General features: G+C 49.1%; 1 protein-coding gene and 1 long non-coding RNA gene across 4 annotated transcripts in view; one reads left to right on the top strand and one right to left on the bottom strand.

Annotated features, from left to right (window-relative positions):
• LOC309664257 (putative serine protease 47) overlaps positions 1-16,056 on the top strand; it is a 25,841-nt gene extending 9,785 nt beyond the window's left edge. Inside the window, exons 1-4 of one of the 2 annotated variants that reach the window (XM_082469415.1) lie at positions 9,035-9,901; positions 10,570-10,600; positions 14,850-14,933; positions 15,642-16,056. In XM_082469415.1, coding sequence (XP_082325541.1) covers positions 14,910-14,933; positions 15,642-15,959 — 342 coding nt within the window. In that variant the 5' untranslated portion in view covers positions 9,035-9,901; positions 10,570-10,600; positions 14,850-14,909 and the 3' untranslated portion in view covers positions 15,960-16,056. Of the gene's footprint in view, positions 1-9,034; positions 9,902-10,569; positions 10,601-14,849; positions 14,934-15,641 lie in introns of those variants that run through there. The other variant, XM_082469414.1, reaches the window with a different exon arrangement.
• Positions 10,165-21,983, bottom strand: LOC309664258. 2 transcript variants are annotated; one of them, XR_014265704.1, is made up of 4 exons: positions 21,882-21,983; positions 16,443-16,562; positions 16,194-16,299; positions 10,165-12,159 (listed from the first exon to the last, which is right to left on the bottom strand). It is a non-coding gene; the product is annotated as an uncharacterized lncRNA (long non-coding RNA). The 2 variants fall into 2 exon arrangements; XR_014265705.1 differs by lacking the exon at positions 16,194-16,299.

Below are 21,983 nucleotides of genomic sequence, written 5' to 3'. Positions count from 1 at the left end.
CTTCCAGTAACCCTAGGTAGGATAGAAGTATTATACTTAATGTTGATAATACAGACTGGTCTGTATTAATTTAACCCACAAGCTTAAGCCACACAAGTTAATTTTTACAAAATCAGAGATCTCTTAGTTTTCCTGCTTGAATTTAAAAAGGTCTCTTTTTTTCCCTCAGTCTGGGGGACTACAGATGGATCACGGAGTCCCTGAGAGTCCAGGCAGAACAGTTACATTGCAAAGGCAGAGGAGAGAGGTGCAAGCCCCTCTCTTCTTTTTTTGTTCTTTAAAATCCCACTAAGTAACCCAAGGCTGGAGTCGAGTCTGAGACAATGTGGGATCCGTTTGTATTTCAGGGTTTAAGAGCTTCACCATGCCCACAATGTTAGCAGAGACTTGTAGGAGCAGTTGGACAGACAAAACTCATAAAACAAAGATACCAATGACAAAAACTTAGACACAAACAAGAAGTTTTCAGGATAAAGGGGATGGGAGTGCAGGTATAAGGACCAAGGGAGAGGTAAAGGGAGGAGGGACAGAAAAGACTGTAAAAGAGAAAGAGAAAGAGAAAGAGAGAGATTGCCGTTTCAACCTGACCCTGCAGTTGTCTCTTCAGGCACCAACCTGCAAGCTTTCAGAAAGGGCCACTGAAGGAGGGTGCACCCTGTCCACTGCCCACCGGGGTGATCGAGCCTGGAAACCAGACAGTTGTATTTCATCTGTAGGAACCTAACCCACAGGTGGGACTCTCACCCATGCATACACCAGTTTATAGAAATCTGCTGTAGCACTGCAGCAAAGGGTCCCAGGTCCCAGCCTGTCTCAAAAGTGGGGGGAAAGATAAGAGACATACAGAAAACAAATACCAAAGTGGAAAATGTAATTCCAACCATATCAATAATCACATTGAATGTGAATAGATGAAACAAAGTTAAAGACAAAGATTGATAGACCATATTTGAAAAGCAAGGTCCTTAAAATATAGTCTCTAAGAAGTGGAGGAAAGAAAGGTGGGAAGGAAGGAAGGAAGGAAAGAAGGGAAAAAGAAATAAAAGAAGGTAGGAGAGAAAGAAGAAATTAAAGGCATCCAACTTTAAATGGCAGAATTAGAACTTTTATTACAGAGGACATGATCCTATGTGTTAGAAAACACCAATGATCCCACCAAAACAAAATACAACAAAACAAAACAGACTAGAATGAATAAACAAGTTTAAGAAGGTCACAGGAAACATTTCTTATAAAAATAAATTTCATTTCTATATACTAAGTACAAAAATATGAAAAGGAAATTAACAAAATGATTTCATTCACAGTAGCATGGAAAAGAATAAAATACTTAGAAATAAATTTAATAAAGAGCTGCAAGATCTGTACACTGAAAACTACAAAACATTGCTGAGAGAAGTTAAAGATCTATATAAACAGAAACATTTCTTGTTCATAGATCAGGAGACTTCATATTATCAAGAAAGCAATTCTCGGACTTCCCTGGTGGTGCAGTGGTTAAGAATCCTCCTGCCAATGCAGGGGACACAGGTTCGAGCTCTGGTCCAGGAAGATCCCACGTGTCGCGGAGCAACTAAGCCCATGAGGCACAACTACAAGCCAGCACTCTAAAGACGGTGAGCCACAGCTACTGAGCCGTGTGCCACAACTACTAAAGCCCACGTGCCTAGAGCCCACGCTCCACAACAAGAGAAGCCACCACAATGAGAAGCCTGCACGTTGCAACCAAGAGTAGCCCCCACTCACCACAACTAGAGAAAGCCCACACGCAGCAACGAAGACACCACGCAACCAAAAATGGATAAATAAATAAATAAATAAATTTTTAAGTAAAAAAAAGAAAGCAATTCTCCTCAAATTGATCTATAAATTCAATGCAGTGCCTGTGAATATTCTAGCAGGCTCTTTTTGTGTAGAATTTGACAGCTGATCCTACAATTCATATGGAAATGCAAAAGATGCAAAATAGCCTAAACAGTTTGGCAAAAGAATAAAGCTGGAGAACTTTCACCACCTGACGTCAAATTCTACTACAATACGTATTAATCTAGACAGTGGGTTTCAGGCACAAGGAAAGGAATACAGTTCAATGGCACAGAATTAAGAGTCCAGAAATAAAACAATTTTTATTATGAATTGATTTTCAACAGAGGTCCCAAGACAATTCAATACAAGAAAGACTAACCTTTCTTTTTTTAACCAAGGAAAGGTGCAGGGATAAATGGATATCCACAGGAAAAACCCAAAGCAAAGAAACAGAAACTTACATCACACTAGACAAAAATGAACTAAAACTTGATCACAGATCCACATGTAAGAAACAACCTCTAAGATTTCTCAAAGAAAACATAGAAGAAACTCTTCATGATCTATTAGATATAACATCAAAAACATGATCCATACAAGAAAAGATTAGTAAATTAGACTTCATCAAAATTAAAAACTTTTGCTCTTTGAGCACCACTGTTGAAAGAATGAATAAACAAGCTACAGACTTGGAGAAAATCTTGCAAATCACATATCTGATAAAGAACGGGATCTTGCCGTTTGCAACAACATGGATGGACCATGAGGGTATTATGTTAAGTGAAGTAAGTCAGACAAAGGCAAGTACTGTATGATTACACTTATATATGCAATCTAACAAATAAAACAAATGAAGAAACCTAACAAAACAGAGACAGAGTTATAGATACAGAGAACAAACAGGTGCTTGCCAGACGGGAGAGTGTTGGGGGAAAGAAAGCAATAGGTGAGGGAGATGAAGAGGTACAAAATTTCAGTTGCAAAATAAATGAGTATGAAATGTACACTGTGGGGAATATAGTCAATAATTATGTGATATATTTGTGTGGTGACATATCATAACTATACTTATCATTTTGAAATGTACAGAAATAACCAATCACTATGTTGTGTAACAGGAACTAACATAGCATTTCATTGTACATCAATTATACTTCAAAAACAAACAAATTCATAGGAAAGGAGATCGGATTTGTGGTTACCAGAGGCCGGAGATTGGGGGAGGGAGAACTGGTTAGCTGCAGTCAAAGGTACAAACTCCCAGTTATGCAATAAATAAGTACTAGGGATGTAATGGACAACATGATAAATATAATGAACACTGCCGTATGTTATACATGACAGTTGATAGAGTAAATCCTAAGAGTTCTCATCACAAGGAAAAATTTTTTTTTCCATTTCTTTAATTTTGTATCTATGTGGGATGATGGATGTTCACTAAATTTATTCTGATGATCATTTCATGATGCATGGAAGTCAAATCATTATGCTATACACCTTAAGCTTAAAAAAATTTAAAAAAAGAAAGAATGGACCTCAGTTAATATTAATGTCTCAATATTGGCTCACTAGTTGTGATAAGTGTGCCATAGTAATATAAGATCTTAATATTAGGGGAAAGTGGGTGAGGGGGATCTTGGAACTCCTTGTACTGTCTTTGCAACTTTTTCATAAATCTAAAACAAAAAGTTTATTTAAATATAAATAAATAAATAAATTTTAAAAAATGTACAGAAAATCATTGAATTGTCCCTTGTATAATAATAAGTGAACTTCATGGTATATAAATTATATCTTAGTAGAGTTGTTTAAAAGGTTCTGAAGAAGGTCAGGGTGGGCTGAGGGCTGGGCTGAGGCGGGGTCAGGGCAAGGTCAGGCAGGGCCAGGCTGGGGTCAGGCGGGAGTCAGCAACCCTGGCAATGGGCACGGAGGCGTGGATCGCCCAAGGCCGAGGCCAGCCTGTGGCCCTTCTCTGGCTGCTGCTGCTGCCCGTGGCCACCCTGGAGCTGCGAGGGTCCCCGGCCACGGCCACGGCCGCCCCCGGCTGGGCTCCAGGCGCGGGCGGAGCGGTGGAGGGCAGCGCTCCGACTCCGGAAGCGCAGCGGCTGGCCCCGGGAGCCACAGGTGCGTTGGGGCCTCTGTTGAGGGCTGAAACGGCCTAAACTGCAGGGCCTGAGGGGGCCGGCTGTGACCAGGGCCTGGGTGCCCTGAGTCACTGAATTTCATCTTTTCTCTGCCCTGGCCAACAACCGGGCAGCCCAGAGACCCCCTCAACACAGGTGGGTCACCGACTCCCCACTGTGGAGCCTCTGGGTGGGAAGTGCCTCTGTGGGACTCTGGGACCTCTGTGGGACTGTGGAAGTGGGGACATAGCAGGGTCTGACCCTGAGGCTGGGTGGCTGGGTGGAGGAAAGCACCAGGACTGATGAACGAGTGGCCCTGAGTCCAGGGCCGCGGGTCTCATTCCCCTCCGTGAGGCCCTGGGAGCGCAGACCCTAGACCAAGATGCCCGCTCTCAGGGGGCCTGGGCACACCCCCTGCCCTCCCAGGTGTGAGTCCTAGAGCCAGGGCTGTCTTCATTAGCCCACTCCCTCTTCTTTTAGAAATGTAGAATCCTGAGTCAGAGAGGGGGAATGACTTTCCCCAGCTCACACAGCACCACAGACTGCAAATCTCCCTCCCTAAGACACCGGGGTGACATGGAGGAGGCACAGGCCCTTAGAAGCCATGATCTTGAGCAAGTAATGTTGGCAACTTCTGAGACCTTTAGCTCGTTGATCTACAAGAGTAGGCATTGAGGTGTGCTAGTTGAGGGAAAGAAGGTCTGTGACGCGCCCAGCCCTTGGCAGCCTCACTCGGGGATGTCCTTCTCCCTGCAGATGCTGCTGTGAGCTGCTTGGCTACCCTAGGTCCCCCCTTGCCCCATCCCACCAGACCTCTGGGTCCTCATCCCCTCAGGGCTTGCTCTGTCCAATTCTCAGGGGCAGCCAGTGAAAGTAGAGTCCAGGTAGCGCTGTCATTTTGGCTAGGCCACTGGACGCTTGGCCTTGGTTTTCCCATCTATGAAGTGGACAGGGCCTTCCTGGTAGTGGCATTTGGGGTACTACTAGTGTCTCTTTCGTAGGTGGCAGGGGAGTCTCCACAGTGTGCGGGAAACCCAAGGTGATGGGGAAGATCTACGGTGGCCAGGACGTGGTGGCTGGCCAGTGGCCATGGCAGGCCAGCTTGCAGTACCAGGGCTCACACGTCTGTGGAGCTGTCCTCATTAACTCTCGCTGGGTCGTTTCCACTGCCCACTGCTTTCTGAAGTAAGTCCTCCTTCCAGGGTGCCAGCACAGGCACTGGCAGGGGAGGGGGATATGGGGGAAGAGGAGAAGAGGGGTGATGGGCATCCCACGTCAGCTCCTCTGGGCTTTTCTCTGGGGCAGTCTGTGGCCTTCAGATGCATGTCATTCCTGCCTTTGGCCTGTGTACCCTCCACCTGGACTGGCCTCCCTGCTCACCTGCTCAGATCCGCCTCATGCTCTGCCATCAGCCCCTGTGCCTGTGCTTCAACACAGATGTGCCTCAGGAGAGTGGCAGTGTCCGTCCTGGCTGCCATGCAGTGTGGACCAATCTCAGATCACAGCTTCTTCTTAACGTCCCCACATTTCCAGGTGTCAGATTCTAGGCAGGGACCTGGGACCGCATGTGTGGCCAGCAGCTGGGCAATTCTTCTTATTACTCCTGCACAACTGTGTGCCCAGGAGTAGTCATGGCCGCTGGTGTGCGTTGTGGGGAGCCATGGTGCCAGGCTGCATAGGTGGGAATTGGGGCTCCCTGGGAGAGTGACATGGCTGCTCAGGAGTCTAATTCCCCTGGCCGTCCTGGGTCTGGCTCAGTGCCTGGGTCTGAACAGATGAGGAGGGGTCCCCAGGGAGTTGGGGCATCACAGCCCAGGTCTGGGAGCTGGAACTTTCGGAGCTTAGAGTCCTATTGGCGCCTACTCCATACGACGATCCATGCAAGCCCCTTTGGGACATCAGGGGTGGCAAGTCCCCACCTCACCCTCTCTCCATCCTGTCACAAGAGAAGGCCCAACATGGGTGAGAAGGGCAGATGCCTGGGCTGGGGGTTCCGGAGAAGGGCTATGCAGAGCGAGGGGCTTGCTGGAGGGGAAGGGTTTGGGCAAGGGGAGCATGAGTGGGTCTCCAGGTGGACGAGCCGTGCAAACAGTCAGGGAGGTGGGAAGTTTCAGCACCTGTGTTCAGGCAACAAGGCAAGGTTCTGTTTCCTGCACTCATTTGCTCATTTATTTAACAAATCTTTTGTGAGTCCTTATAACTAAGTGGAGAAGCAGCCCCTGGGCAGGAAGGTGTTTAAAGAAAGGAGAGGTCAGGAAGAGTGTGGGGCCAGAAGGTGGACTGTAGGGAGTCTTGGGAAGGGTAAAGTTAGAGCTGGGATTGAGCCAGAACTCCTCCTGTGTACAATCAAAGACCTTCATTTGATACGCCACCAAGGATCTTTCCAGCACAAGGATTCAGTGCTCCTCTGATTCTAGTGTGTGATGGAGAAGCCGTGTGTCTGAGGTTGTAAGTAGAATAGCAATTAGCCCCAAGAAAGAAGGACTCCTGAACGCTAGAAATGGGGAGATAAAAGCTGTCTAGCATCATGTGGGGTAGAGGCCTGTGGACAGTTAGATGAGGATGCAGGGAAAGAGCTAGCCCACACGCAGAAATGATGGTGACAATGTGCCCTTCTTCCTCCAGAAAATCTCATGCCCCGGAGAACTACCGGGTTCTGTCAGGAAGCACCCAGCTGCACCAGCACACCCAGCACACCCGAGAGATGTCACTGAGCCGGATTATCATGCACCCAGACTTTGAGAAGTTACATCCCTTCGGGAGTGACATAGCCATATTGCAGCTGCTCTTTCCTGTGAATTTCACCTCCTACATCATCCCCGCCTGCCTCCCAGTCCCTGGCATGCAGCTACCCAGTAACTCATCCTGCTGGATAACTGGCTGGGGGATGCTCAACGAGGAAAGTGAGAGGGTGTAGGAGAGTCGGGTTGGGGGCAGATGAGGGTGGGGAGGAGGAAGGGGAGAAGGACAAAGGAGGGAAGAAGGGAGGTGTGGCTCCTCCTGAGGGGTCCCCAAGCAAAGAGGCACTGGACCTTGGCCCACTAAGCGTCATTTCTAGAGGAGTGGACCATTCTAGTTCTAGTTCTGAAAGTGTGTGATGGTAAAGCTTCAGTGTTCCCTAAGTGCAAAGGTTTACACTGAAAGTCTGGGAATCTTTGACTTTTGGAATCAAGATTCTGGGTTCTTGAAGTCTTTCTGGTTCTGGATTCCAAGCTTTTAATCAACCATGGATCTGAGATGACTTGATTCAACTCAAAGGTCATGCTTGGGGCCTGGTCCATTGCAGGCCACTGACAAACAAACACCCTGATTTCCCATTGCCACAAGAGGAGCTTGGGAAAAGTGGAAGGAAAACACACGTACGACTTCTGACCTCTGAGCCTGCCTGATGAAGTTAGAATGATTATGACTTAAGAGTGTTTCACTCTCTGAACCTCACTTTGCTCTTCTCCCAACACAGCTCAGCTATCTACTTTGGAAGCTTGTTAGGTGCACTGCATAACGCAGGAAAAAAATTATGTTTTTTAAGATTGAAAGAGGAGAAATGTAGGCAAAGACTTATGAGCCAGAGTCTTTATTAAAGAACGGAGTATTTATGGTTGGGGGAAATGCTTATGGTGCAAAATTAAGGGGAAAAAGAATATATATTTTAATTATTTGTAGGGTCATAATTTGGTACCGTGTTTCTCAACAGAGGTGCTACAGGCATTTTGAACAGACCCTGTCTTCATTGGGTGGGAAGTGCCAGCATCCCTGGCCCTTGCCTACTAGTATGTCATGAACACTCCCTAATCATAGGACAAACAACCAGGTTCCCAGCATTCTCACACCACATACACAACACATACACACACACACACACACACACACACACACACACAGACTGTTCCTCCTTGAGGACAGAAACCCTGTCTTTCTTGTTTTAATATCCCAGCCTGTGGCCCGGGCAGGGCCAGGCACCTTGTAGGTACCCCACTGCTGCCACCCTGGTCCTATAGACCATAATTGCTTGCCTGTACCTCCAGACTGGTCTCTGAGATCCCACCCTGTGTGCTATACTTTAGTCTCCACATAGCTGTCTGAGTGTTTTCTTTAAAGCAGGAGTCATGCCAGTTCCCTGCTCATTACCCTCAGTGCCTTCTCATTTATACCTAGAAAAAAGTCGTAACTCCCTGCCTTGGCTCTCAGACCCTGTGTAATGTTGGCCCCAGTTCCTCTCTGCTCATCTCCTACTACATCCCTCACCCACACCATCCCAGCCAGCAGGCCTCCTTCCTGCTTGAAAATGCCAAGGCCATCGCCACCTCAGGGCCTTCACCTTAGCTGCCTCCCTGGCCTCACTTGCTCTCCCTGCTAACCTTGGCATGACTCACTTCTTTACATGTACAACTCAGCTGCTCCTCTGAGGAGTTTTACTTGATCATATGAGCTAAAACAGGCAACCTCTAATAGCATATGTCCCTGTTTTATTTCCTTTACACCACTTATTAGATCTAAAACAATTCTACTTATTTACTTCATTTACTCTGTTGATACAAAAAGCTCAGCTTCTCTGTACACCAGTGCTAAATAGAATCTTGGAGATAGAGTTTTGGGTGAAGTAGAAAAGGATAGCTTTATTACTTTGCCAGGCAAACGGGGACACAGTGGGCTCCTGCCTCGAAAAACTGTGTCTCTACTTGGAGAGGATAGTGAGAAGTTTCACAGTAATGGTTCAAAGAGGGCGTGATCAGCTCTTGGACGTCCTGCTGATGAGGTGGGGGTGAGGTAAGTAAGAGTCAGCATCATCAACCTTCAGGTTCCAACTGGTCTGGGGTCTACATGCTTGTGGGCAGCATACCATTGTTAATCACTAACTTCTCCCACCTGGAGGGGGTTTCAGTATCTGCAAAACAGCTCTAAGAAATTGTTTTGTATATCCATTGTTGGGGAGCCAGGACCTTGCCCCAAGGCTGCACTGTGTTTCTCTTGACTGTTTCTCACTGGTCTCGCATCCCCTCCCTTCCCTGATTAACAACTGCTTGAATCTGTCCGTTGGAACTCAGAGAAGGTCATGGAGGCTGAATGAAGTCTATTTCCTGTAATCAAAGAAATGGGGAACACAGAAAGCCTTTGTGCCCAGGAGCCCCTCAGGGCCCTGCTCGGTATCCCTGTCTCCCCCAACTAAGAATGTTCCTGTGTATCATTAGTGTCTAAAAGATACTGAACACAAGGACAGAGGAATAAATGAGTGATTGGATGAGAGGGTGGATGGGTGAAGGGTAGGTGGGAGGATGAGTGGGTGGAAGGAAAGATGGGTGGGTGGGTGAAAGGATGGTAGGCAGAGATAGTTGGAGTGAGTGGAGATGGATCAAAAGATGGGTAAATGGGCAAATGGATGGAAGCGTGAGGGGATGAATGGGACATGAGGAAAGAGGAAAGATAGGTAGATGGATAGAGGAATTGGTGGATGGATGGAAAGGTTAATGATAGACAAATGGAGAGCGGATGGGATGGTCTGTGAAAGGGTAGGTAGGTTGGTGAATGGTTGCTAAGCACCACTGAGTGGCATGTGTTGGTGGGATTTGCCTTTTTCCTTTGTAGACTAGGAGAGGTGTGGTCTATTGCTATGAGGGAGGTGGAGGGAATAGGATGAGTTTGGAAAAGTTTGAGAAAAGGGGGAGGGCTTACTAGGCATAGGTAGAAGCCTGAAACAGTGCTGAAGGCTCAACTGTGCTGAGAAAAGTCCATGTTGAAGTGGTGAACAGTAAGGCAGAGTAGCCTGTAGCTAAGCCACAGCACCCTTCGCTGATTTCCTCCTTATCCTCGCAGCGCCTCTGCCCGAACCCTTCCATCTCCAGGAGGGTAAGGCGGGCTTCATTGAGAACAAGTTTTGTAATATATTTTACGGACTTAGAAAAGGCAAGAACTTCTCCGTGCATGAGGACATGCTGTGTGCTGGGGACTTCTCGACAGGAAAGGCCATCTGCCAAGTGAGTAAGGTCATTTCTGTTCTTCCCTTGCCTGTTCTCAGGGCCTCAGTTTCCCTAGGGGAGGGGCTGTGTTGCCTCTACTGTCTTTGTGGAGACCCCTGGGACTTCCCATTTCCTCCCTCCACATGTCTTCCTGGGCTCAATTCCTTGGCAGTGTCCCCCAGGATAGCCCCTTCCTAAGCCCCTTGCACATAAGGGCATCTACTGGCAGCACCCTCAGACAGCATCTTTTTATGAGGCATACCTTAAATTTTTAATTTAAGTATAACATACATACAAAAGAATCTATTCATGCTGTTTTCATAAGTTGGATGAACTTTCACATAGTTACGCAACAGATGACCAATACCCCAGAGGTCCCACTCACACCTCCTTCCTATCACCAACACCCAACAGAAACCGCCATCTTCACTTTTGACAACTTAGATTAGATTCTGAATATTCCATAAATAGAATTTATTTCCAGTTGTCAATCTTTCGTGTCTTTATATTTGTGAGATTCATCCAAACTGTTAAATGTAGTTATAGTTTGTTGAGTCTCATTGCTCTACAGGACTCTATTGTGTGAATTGAATTCTATGATCAGTTCTACTCTTGATGGGTATTTTAGAGGTTTCCAAGTTTTTCATTTCGTTTCACTTCCAAATATTTTATCTTCTATTTCACAGAAACCCTTGAGTAGAATTGTTGAATTAAAAGGTATGTGTATATTCAGCTTTGGCAGATATTTCCTAACAACATCTCCAAAGTGGTTGCACCATTTCCACTCATTCCAGCAGTGGATGAGAGTTTAATATTTATTTATTTTATTTATTTATTTTCCTTATTTTTTTTGGCTGTGTCGTGTCTTAGTTGCACCACAAGGGATCTTTCCTGAGGCATGCGGGATCTTTCGTTACGGTGCGCGGTCTCCTCCGGTTTCTCTCTGGTTGTGGTTCTCAGGCTTCTCTCTAGTTGTCGCGTGTGGGTTTTCTCTCTCTAGCTGTTGTGCGTGGGGCTCCGGAGTGCATGGGCTCTGTAGTTGTGGCATGCAGGTTCTCTTGAGGCGCACGAGCTCATTAGTTGCGGCACGCTGGCTTAGTAGCCCCGCGGCATTTGGGATCTTAGTTCCTCAACCAGGGATTGAACCCGCGTCCCCTGCATTGGAAGGCAGATTTTTTACCACTGGATCACCAGGGAAGTCCTGGATGAGAGTTTATATCCTCGCCAACACTTTGCACTTTCCATCTTTTCTCATTTTGATAGCTTATGGTGGTTTGCATGTCCCTGATGACAAGTTAAATGTACTTTCATATGTTTATTGTCATTGGATGTCTTCTCTAAAGTTTCCCTTCCAGATTTTCCCCCCTCTCACTTTTCTGTTGGGTTGTCTTCTTTTCCTTTAGGGGCTCTTTGTGTATTTTTACATATTACAGGTATGAGTCCACTGTTGGATATTTGAATTGTAAACATTTCTTTCCTCTCTCTGTAATGCCCAATTTTAGAGGTGGGCAAACAGGTCCGGAGAGGGAAAGTCGCTACCCTAAAATAAGGCAGCACAACCTGGTCCCCCGTATTCTGACTCCAAGCCTGACCTGACCTCCACCATATCCGCCTCAGGGCCCAGCCTCCCAAGCTGGCATCATGTGCGGAGCTCTTGCATAGATGGCATTGTGGAGTGGAGGGGAGAGTATTAGGGTTCTGGAGTTAGAGACACTGCTCTGCCCTGAAGGTCTTTTCACTTTCTGAGCCCATGTCCTCATTTATACTGTAGGATTCTGAGGCCTCCTTCATGGGATTGTCGAAAGGATGGTGTAGTGGGTTGGATAGTGTCCCCTACATTTGTAACCATTTGGGATCTCAGAAAGTGACCTGATTTGGAAATAGGTCTTTGCAGGTGTGATTAGCTAAGAATCTCGAGATGATACCATTTTGAATTTAGAGTGGGCTGAGGGATAGACAGAGAGGTACTTGATTTCAGACTTCTGGTTTCCAGAACTGTGAGAAGAGAAATTTCTGTTGTTTTTATAGTGACCCAGTTTGTGGTAATATGCTTTGGCACCCCAGGAAATGCACACAGGAGGGATGGGATGCGCCTGGTCCTTGAGAAGGCCTCACGGACAGCTGTTTTCACGGCAGCCCAGTGGAGCTGCTGAGCCAGAGGGAAGAAGCTTGGCCACCTGCCCTCCTGGTAGGAGGTAGACCCAGCTTTCTTGGTTCCCAGTGCACAACCCATGGCTGTCTGGCTTGGGCCGTTGTTCTCACAGAGTCAGCTGCACCTGCAGGTGAAATAAAGGGCTGAGTCCCCCGAGTCCCCATCTGGCTGTCACCGTAGACCTCCCTTCCAGCCTGGAGAGGTCATGGCCATGGAGTTCAGGGCCGGAGCCCTTTGCCTGCTTGCCTGCTGGACATCCATTCTGCCTCTTGACCCCACCCCCTCTCGTTTCTCCCCAGGCTGAGGACACCATTGAGCTGGACACCCAGGAGCCCCAGCACATGGCCCCTCCTGCCCCCCTTAGCCTTTCAGTCACCACAGCCTGTCTGAGAGGTTCCATCTAGATTCATCTTCTGTCACATGCCTGCTCTGGTCCCAACCTCCAACCGGGACTCTCTTCTCTCACTGAAGTGCCCTCCCCCAGCACAGGACACCCAGAAACAAGTCTGAGGAGAGACAGACCCCAGGAGCACTCAGTGCTCAGACTGTGGGGCAGGACAGAGCTGGGTCCAGTCTTCAGTCTGTAATTTAGTGATTATGACCTTCGATAACCCGTGAAATGGGGTTGCTAACGGCCTCCACTTAATAAGGTCCTTATAGAAGATTCAGTACTGTGCCTGGCATTCAGTAGGTGCTTAACATCTGCTGGCTTTCAATCTCCTGGCCTGGTCTGCCTCCCTCTATCTGAATTGTACCTGTTCTCCTGGGCCTGTCTTAGACCTGTCCTCTCACCCAAGGTAGAATTCATTGCTCTGGCCCTGCCCAACACACACACACACACACACACACACACACACACACACACACACACATACACACACACACACTGTTTGCTGCGTGTCTTCAGTAGTGCAAAGTGCACCTCGCTTTGCGTGGGATACATTAGTGTTGGGCCTTCCTCTGCCTTCTGAGAACTCCCCAGGGGCTAGGAGGCTATTGGAGCCCTTCCCATCTCCCTCGGACTGGCCCAGAATCCATCATAATATAGACAACCACATGGCTCATCTGCACGAATCCCTGAGGCCTGGAGTGGACAGGGACCAGGCCTTCCCCTGGCCTTGAACAGCTTGGGGTGGGTACACTGTGGGGAAGGCTAAGGGCACCCCAGCTAGGGAGCACAGAGGGGAAGAGCTGAGGTGATGATGGCACATTCCCAATCTCCAAGAAGACCCCGTGTATGACTTTCTTGGGTCTGCGGTGACAAATCACCTCAAAGTGGGTGGCTAAAACAACAGAACTTTATTCTCTTACCTTTCTGGAGGTCAAAAGTCTAAAGTCAAGGTGTTGGCCGGGCTGGTTCCTTCTGGAGACTCTAGGGGAGAATGTTTTCTTGCTTTTGCTAGCTTTTTCGAGGCCGCCAGCATTCCTTGGCTCATGGCCCCTTCCTCTGTCCCCAAAGCACATTGCTCCTACCTCTGCTTCTGTCATCACATCTCCTCCTCTGACTCTGGCCTCCTGCCGCCCTCTTTCCTCATGAGAATCTTTCTGATTACATTGGGTCCACCCAGATAATCCAGGATAGTCTTCCTATTTCAAGCTCAACTCCATCACAGCTGCAGAGTCCCTTTTGCCACGTAAGGTAACATAGCCAAAGGGTCCAGTGATGAGGATGGGCATCTTTGAGGGTTATTTTTGGCCAGCTACACCATGTACCCTTCTCTCTCCTTCAAGCCACCACTTCCCCCACCCCCTCCTCAGCTGGAGATCTTCTCATTTCACTGAGAACGCCAAAGCAATCAATCAGCCTAGAGCCCATTCATCTTGCCAGCCCCACCCTAGCATCTTCCATCTCTCCTGAGCCTCATGGCCCATCTCAGCCAGTCTGTCCTGGAGCTCTGGGTGCCCAAAGGCACTCCTGCTCCACGTCTTCTGTCTCCCTCTTTCCTGGCTCCTGTGTAAACGTGCAACAGCACTCTCCCTCCTGCAATTGCCCAGTTTCTCTGCCTTCCTTCCCCAAAAGACTCACAGCAGCACTGAATCTAACCCACTCCACCCAGGAGTGTCGCCAATGTGCCACCAGAGCCACATGACCAACATCCCCAAGAGCCTGTCTTGCCAGAGCCACCTGTGGACCTGAGTCCTCCTCTCACTCAGCACTTCAGCAAGTCTCACTCCCATTTCCTGGGCACCAGGACTAGCCAGCTACTCTGCTGTGCACCTGGTCCCCTCCCCTCCCACCTCTAAATGCTGGAGAGCCCAGGGCTCCGTGCTCAGCCTGCTGCTTCCCCTCTGCAGTTCCTCCCTGGTTGGTGAGAAAGGCTCAGATTTGAAAGGTCCTGTTGCCTCCTTCAACATATTGCCCCAAATCTGACTGTTTCTTACTGCCCTGGCCCCTCCCCATCAGTAATCTCTCACCTTCCCTCCTGTAGCTACCTCCCAACTGGTTCATTCTCCACACAGCACCAGAGTGATCCAGGTGCTAGACATAACCTAGACAGTTCTCCATGGGGGTCAATTCTAACCCCCCACCATAAGGCCCTGTGACCCCATGTCCCATCTATCCCCCTTGCTCCGCACACATCACTGCTCTTCCTCCCCCCCACCTGGCTCAACCCTCCTCTCCTCGTCTGCACTTACTGCTCCCCCTTCTCCTGCATCAGAAAGTTAGGTTGTTTCTTGCCTGGAGTCTCAGCACAGGAAAGCTTTGTGCCTCCACCCTATGAAGTGCCCTTCCCTTCCTGTCCTGTCCCTTCCATGGCTTGTTTCCACATGTCACATCTGACAATGGCAGGCTAATTGGCTTATTTACAAAAGCACCGCAAAAGAGGAGCCTTGTCATTTCACCGCTGTGCCCAAAGGCGGAGGCTGCCCTGGATGCTGGATGTGCGTGTTGGACAGGTGAGTGGAGGAGCAGCAAGCATGGCTATGGCCCCTGCTCCCCCACCCCCACCCCCAAGGATGGGACCTTCGCTTTGGCTGATGAGTGAGGGGATTTCCAAGCAGATTGTCCTGCCCTGACAGCATTTTAGGACTTCAGCAGCTTTCTGGGGACCCCCATCTTCTCCCCGAGCAAAACAGGCTGCCTCCACCACGCCTGGGTAGGGGCATTTTCTGAAAATGTTCAACCAAGAAGTTGAGAGAAAAATGAAAGGCCTAACTAAAGGAATGAAAAAGGAGGAGGACCCACGTGGGCACATGCTGCTGCAGTTCAGGGTATTGCAAGAGCTGGGGACTGACACAGCTTTAGCTGGCCAGGCTTTACTCACAGAGCAGCTCTCTTGGGCCCTACGGTGCAGCTGTCCCTTCTCGGCCTTGGATAGTGCCCGTCCTGGACCACCAGGGCCTCGCTGGGCACAGAGGTCCATATGTTGATAGGTTTAGATCAATGATTGTCCTGAGGGTCAATCAGGAACTTCCTATAGCACGATTCCACTGCCTGCCTGCATGGCCTAATAGGGCTGCTCGGCAGTGGGACGCTGGTGTTGGGACTTCCACAGAGGTGCACCTGAGTGAGCCTGGATGGCAGAGACTCATAAGCCCCACCTTGCTACCTGGTCTTCTCAGACCTGGCTCAGTCACCCACATGAACTCCCATCTCTTTCCTAGGGCGATTCCGGGGGGCCCCTCGTCTGTGACTTCGCCAGTGCCTGGGTTCTGATGGGGCTGTCCAGCTGGGGCTTTGACTGCCGTCATCCCATTTACCCCAGCATCTTCACCAACGTCACCTACTTCACCGACTGGATCGTCGAGATCCAGAGACTCACACCTCTCCCTGAGCCCACGTCCGCTCCTCCTCAGGCCCTGTTTCCATACCAGACTCTGCAGGCTGCGGGCTCGCCTGGGCCTGGCACAGCCTTTGTGCCTCCACAGAGCTGGCCCCTGCTGTTGTTCATGCTTGGGGCCGTATGGAAAGCCCTGCAGTGATCCCCCAAGCCCCTCTGCTCTTGCTCTCTGCCTCAGGGTCCAGTCTCCTCGCTGGAACCTTCTGCCTCTCCCCTCCCGCAGCCCCATCACCTTTCAGTGGTCCGTTCTTCGCTTTCCTGTCCAACTGCTGCCACCCCACGAACCAAGCATGAAAAAAACAAATACAAACTAATGAAAGAGTCATCTTGCTCCTGTCTTGGGGCCCTATTGCCCGCTGTGATCCTCAGCACTCACCCTTTCCCTTGAGGTCTGTTGTCTGACTCCGTGGTCAAGGAAACAGGACCGGGCAGGGAGACTATCCCAGGAGGAAAGCAGGAGTGAGGACACTGAAGGAGTCCAGCTGGGGAGAGAGAAAGGTGTCTTCACTTGCAGACACCACTCCTGCCATGGGGGTGCAGAGGCCTTCAGAGGAAGGATATGTCAGCTCCACCTGCCATAACAAATACCACAGGCAATGTGGCTTAAACAAGAGGAATTTATCACCTCACAGTTCTGGAGCCCAGAAGTCTAAAGTCTCTCTCCTTGGCTGATAGATGGTCATCTTCTCCCTGTGTCCTCACATTGTCTTCCCTCTGTGTGTTTCTGTGTCCAAATTCTCCCTTCCTATAACGGCACCAATCATATTGGATTAGGGGCTACCCTAGCGACCTCATGTTAACTCAATTATCTCTTTAAAGGCTCTACTCCAAATAAAGTCACATTCTGGGGACTTCTCTGGAGATCCGGGGTTTAAGACTCCACGTTTCTATTGCATTGGGCACGGGTTCCATCCCTGGTAGAGGAACTAAGATCCCACATGCCACATGGTGCAACCAAAAAAAAAAATGTCACATTCTGAGGTACTGGGGTTAGGACTTCAACATATGTATTTTGGGGGGGGGGCATAATTCAGCCTTTAATAGGAAGTAAGACATTTTGCCAGGTGTCTGTAGTACAAGGGAGTAAGGATCTTTCCCAAAGTAAAGAACCGTCACTCGTGGGATTTGGAGGAACAAGGACCAGCTCCCTACGGAGGTAGACGGAAGTTCCCAGAGTGCGGGACAATTGAGTTGGACTGGAGTACATGACCCAGGCCATGAGGAAGGGGCTTCCAGCCTGCAGCATAGAGGGCTGTTGAATGTGGCGGGTCTAGCAGAGTAAGTGGGAAACAGAGAGAGGAGGCCTGATGCCAGGCTGAGGTGCAGGCTGGCAGTCCTCAGACCTCTGCTCCTAGAGTCCACTTCCAGCACCCTCCTCACCCACCCCCATGCTCCTGCTCTCCACAGTCTGAAGGGGCCCAACTCACTGCCCCCCAAACCCACATGACACTGCTCTCTTCTGTGTAGGGGCCCAGGCCAGCCTGGCCCAAGATGTCCACAGACCTTCAGCAGTTGGAGCCTGGTGTCTCCTTTCTGCTTAGCTGACTCAGGACTTAGTGGCCTGGCAATAAGCCTTGAATCAATGTTCTAGTCATCCTTCCTACCAATATGCCTGACGCAGAGTCCTTGTGCAGCCATCGGGATCCCAGGAGGCCTCGCAATGCACCCGCCCCAGCCTTCCTAACCCATGGTAATGTGGTAAATTTCCCATTTAGCACATATCCAATATGGACTAGATGCCATTCAAAGGGTTCAGTGGAAGTTCTTTCCAATCCTGGCATTGCCCAAATATCCTGAACCCTCACTGGCAGGTGAGCACAGATGGACTCGTATGCACATGAACACTGGGATGCCACTGGCTGGACCCAGGACCCTGCACAGGAGCTCCCTTCCCAAGATGATCTTGGGAGGCCTCAAGAAAGTGTCTTCCCAGCGTCCACACCTGTCTAGGCATTGCCGCACTCCCTGCCTCTGGCCATCCCTCTGGCTGGAGCTCTACCACTGAGGTACCACCACACCTAGCAGGAGAGCCTTTGGGCACCCAGAGCTCCAGGACAGACTGGCTGAGATGGGCCATGAGGCTCAGGAGAGATGGAAGATGCTAGGGTGGGGCTGGCAAGATGAATGGGCTCTAGGCTGATTGATTGCTTTGGCGTTCTCAGTGAAATGAGAAGATCTCCAGCTGAGGAGGGGGTGGGGGAAGTGGTGGCTTGAAGGAGAGAGAAGGGTACATGGTGTAGCTGGCCAAAAATAACCCTCAAAGATGCCCATCCTCATCACTGGACCCTTTGGCTATGTTACCTTACGTGGCAAAAGGGACTCTGCAGCTGTGATGGAGTTGAGCTTGAAATAGGAAGACTATCCTGGATTATCTGGGTGGACCCAATGTAATCAGAAAGATTCTCATGAGGAAAGAGGGCGGCAGGAGGCCAGAGTCAGAGGAGGAGATGTGATGACAGAAGCAGAGGTAGGAGCAATGTGCTTTGGGGACAGAGGAAGGGGCCATGAGCCAAGGAATGCTGGCGGCCTCGAAAAAGCTAGCAAAAGCAAGAAAACATTCTCCCCTAGAGTCTCCAGAAGGAACCAGCCCGGCCAACACCTTGACTTTAGACTTTTGACCTCCAGAAAGGTAAGAGAATAAAGTTCTGTTGTTTTAGCCACCCACTTTGAGGTGATTTGTCACCGCAGACCCAAGAAAGTCATACACGGGGTCTTCTTGGAGATTGGGAATGTGCCATCATCACCTCAGCTCTTCCCCTCTGTGCTCCCTAGCTGGGGTGCCCTTAGCCTTCCCCACAGTGTACCCACCCCAAGCTGTTCAAGGCCAGGGGAAGGCCTGGTCCCTGTCCACTCCAGGCCTCAGGGATTCGTGCAGATGAGCCATGTGGTTGTCTATATTATGATGGATTCTGGGCCAGTCCGAGGGAGATGGGAAGGGCTCCAATAGCCTCCTAGCCCCTGGGGAGTTCTCAGAAGGCAGAGGAAGGCCCAACACTAATGTATCCCACGCAAAGCGAGGTGCACTTTGCACTACTGAAGACACGCAGCAAACAGTGTGTGTGTGTGTATGTGTGTGTGTGTGTGTGTGTGTGTGTGTGTGTGTGTGTGTTGGGCAGGGCCAGAGCAATGAATTCTACCTTGGGTGAGAGGACAGGTCTAAGACAGGCCCAGGAGAACAGGTACAATTCAGATAGAGGGAGGCAGACCAGGCCAGGAGATTGAAAGCCAGCAGATGTTAAGCACCTACTGAATGCCAGGCACAGTACTGAATCTTCTATAAGGACCTTATTAAGTGGAGGCCGTTAGCAACCCCATTTCACGGGTTATCTAAGGTCATAATCACTAAATTACAGACTGAAGACTGGACCCAGCTCTGTCCTGCCCCACAGTCTGAGCACTGAGTGCTCCTGGGGTCTGTCTCTCCTCAGACTTGTTTCTGGGTGTCCTGTGCTGGGGGAGGGCACTTCAGTGAGAGAAGAGAGTCCCGGTTGGAGGTTGGGACCAGAGCAGGCATGTGACAGAAGATGAATCTAGATGGAACCTCTCAGACAGGCTGTGGTGACTGAAAGGCTAAGGGGGGGCAGGAGGGGCCATGTGCTGGGGCTCCTGGGTGTCCAGCTCAATGGTGTCCTCAGCCTGGGGAGAAACGAGAGGGGGTGGGGTCAAGAGGCAGAATGGATGGCCAGCAGGCAAGCAGACAAAGGGCTCCGGCCCTGAACTCCATGGCCATGACCTCTGCAGGCTGGAAGGGAGGTCTACGGTGACAGCCAGATGGGGACTCGGGGGACTCAGCCCTTTATTTCACCTGCAGGTGCAGCTGACTCTGTGAGAACAACGGCCCAAGCCAGACAGCCATGGATTGTGCACTGGGAACCAAGAATGCTGGGTCTACCTCCTACCAGGAGGGCAGCTGGCCGAGCTTCTTCCCTCTGGCTCAGCAGCTCCACTGGGCTGCCGTGAAAACAGCTGTCCGTAAGGCCTTCTCAAGGACCAGGCGTATCCCATCCCTCCTGTGTGCATTTCCTGGGGTGCCAAAGCATATTACCACAAACTGGGTCACTATAAAAACAACAGAAATTTCTCTTCTCACAGTTCTGGAAACCAGAAGTCTGAAATCAAGTACCTCTCTGTCTATCCCTCAGCCCACTCTAAACTCAAAATGGTTTCATCTCGAGATTCTTAGCTAATCACATCTGCAAAGACCTATTTCCAAATCAGGTCACTTTCTGAGATTCCAGATGGTTACAAATGTAGGGGGACACTATCCAACCCACTACACCATCCTTTCGACAATCCCATGAAGGAGGCCTCAGAATCCTACAGTATAAATGAGGACATGGGCTCAGAAAGTGAAAAGACCTTCAGGGCAGAGCAGTGTCTCTAACTCCAGAACCCTAATACTCTCCCCTCCACTCCACAATGCCATCTATGTAAGAGCTCCGCACATGATGCCAGCTTGGGAGGCTGGGCCCTGAGGCGGATATGGTGGAGGTCAGGTTAGGCTTGGAGTCAGAATACGGGGGACCAGGTTGTGCTGCCTTATTTTAGGGTAGCTACTTTCCCTCTCCGGACCTGTTTGCCCACCTCTAAAATTGGGCATTAAAGAGAGAGGAAAGAAATGTTTACAATTCAAATATCCAACAGTGGACTCATACCTGTAATGTGTAAAAATACACAAGGAGCCCCTAAAGGAAAAGAAGACAACCCAACAGAAAAGTGAGAGGGGGGAAAATCTGGAAGGGAAACTTTAGAGAAGATATCCAATGACAATAAACATATGAAAGTACATTTAACTTGTCATCAGGGACATGCAAACCACCATAAGCTATCAAAATGAGAAAAGATGGAAAGTGCAAAGTGTTGGCGAGGATATAAACTCTCATCCAGGACTTCCCTGGTGATCCAGTGGTAAAAAATCTGCCTTCCAATGCAGGGGACGCGGGTTCAATCCCTGGTTGAGGAACTAAGATCCCAAATGCCGCGGGGCAACTAAGCCAGCGTGCCGCAACTAATGAGCTCGTGCGCCTCAAGAGAACCTGCATGCCACAACTACAGAGCCCATGCACTCCGGAGCCCCACGCACAACAGCTAGAGAGAGAAAACCCACACACGACAACTAGAGAGAAGCCTGAGAACCACAACCAGAGAGAAACCGGAGGAGACTGCGCACCATAACGAAAGATCTCGCATGCCTCAGCAAAGATCACTTGTGGTGCAACTAAGACACGACACAGCCAAAAAAAAAATAAGGAAAATAAATAAATAAAATAAATAAATATTAAACTCACATCCACTGCTGGAATGAAGTGCAACCACTTTGGAGATGTTGTTAGGAAATATCTGCCAAAGCTGAATATACACATACCTTTTAATTCAACAATTCTACTCAAGTGTTTCTGTGAAATAGAAGATAAAATATTTGGAAGTGAAACGAAATGAAAAACTTGGAAACCTCTAAAATGCCCATCAAGAGTAGAACTGATCATAGAATTCAATTCACACAATAGAGTCCTGTAGAGCAATGAGACTCAACAAACTATAACTACATTTAACAGTTTGGATGAATCTCACAAATATAAAGACACGAAAGATTGACAACTGGAAATAAATTCTATTTATGGAATATTCAGAATCTAATCTAAGTTGTCAAAAGTGAAGATGGCGGTTTCTGTTGGGTGTTGGTGATAGGAAGGAGGTGTGAGTGGGACCTCTGGGGTATTGGTCATCTGTTGCGTAACTATGTGAAAGTTCATCCAACTTATGAAAACAGCATGAATAGATTCTTTTGTATGTATGTTATACTTAAATTAAAACTTTAAGGTATGCCTCATAAAAAGATGCTGTTTGAGGGTGCTGCCAGTAGATGCCCTTATGTGCAAGGGGCTTAGGAAGGGGCTATCCTGGGGGACACTGCCAAGGAATTGAGCCCAGGAAGACATGTGGAGGGAGGAAATGGGAAGTCCCAGGGGTCTCCACAAAGACAGTAGAGGCAACACAGCCCCTCCCCTAGGGAAACTGAGGCCCTGAGAACAGGCAAGGGAAGAACAGAAATGACCTTACTCACTTGGCAGATGGCCTTTCCTGTCGAGAAGTCCCCAGCACACAGCACGTCCTCATGCACGGAGAAGTTCTTGCCTTTTCTAAGTCCGTAAAATATATTACAAAA

The sequence above is a fragment of the Balaenoptera physalus genome, assembly GCF_965194825.1.
Source record: "Balaenoptera physalus genome assembly, chromosome: 7".
Classification (NCBI taxonomy): domain Eukaryota; kingdom Metazoa; phylum Chordata; class Mammalia; order Artiodactyla; family Balaenopteridae; genus Balaenoptera; species Balaenoptera physalus.
Note: the sequence above shows the minus strand (reverse complement) of the source record. Positions and strands in the feature narration are given on the sequence as shown.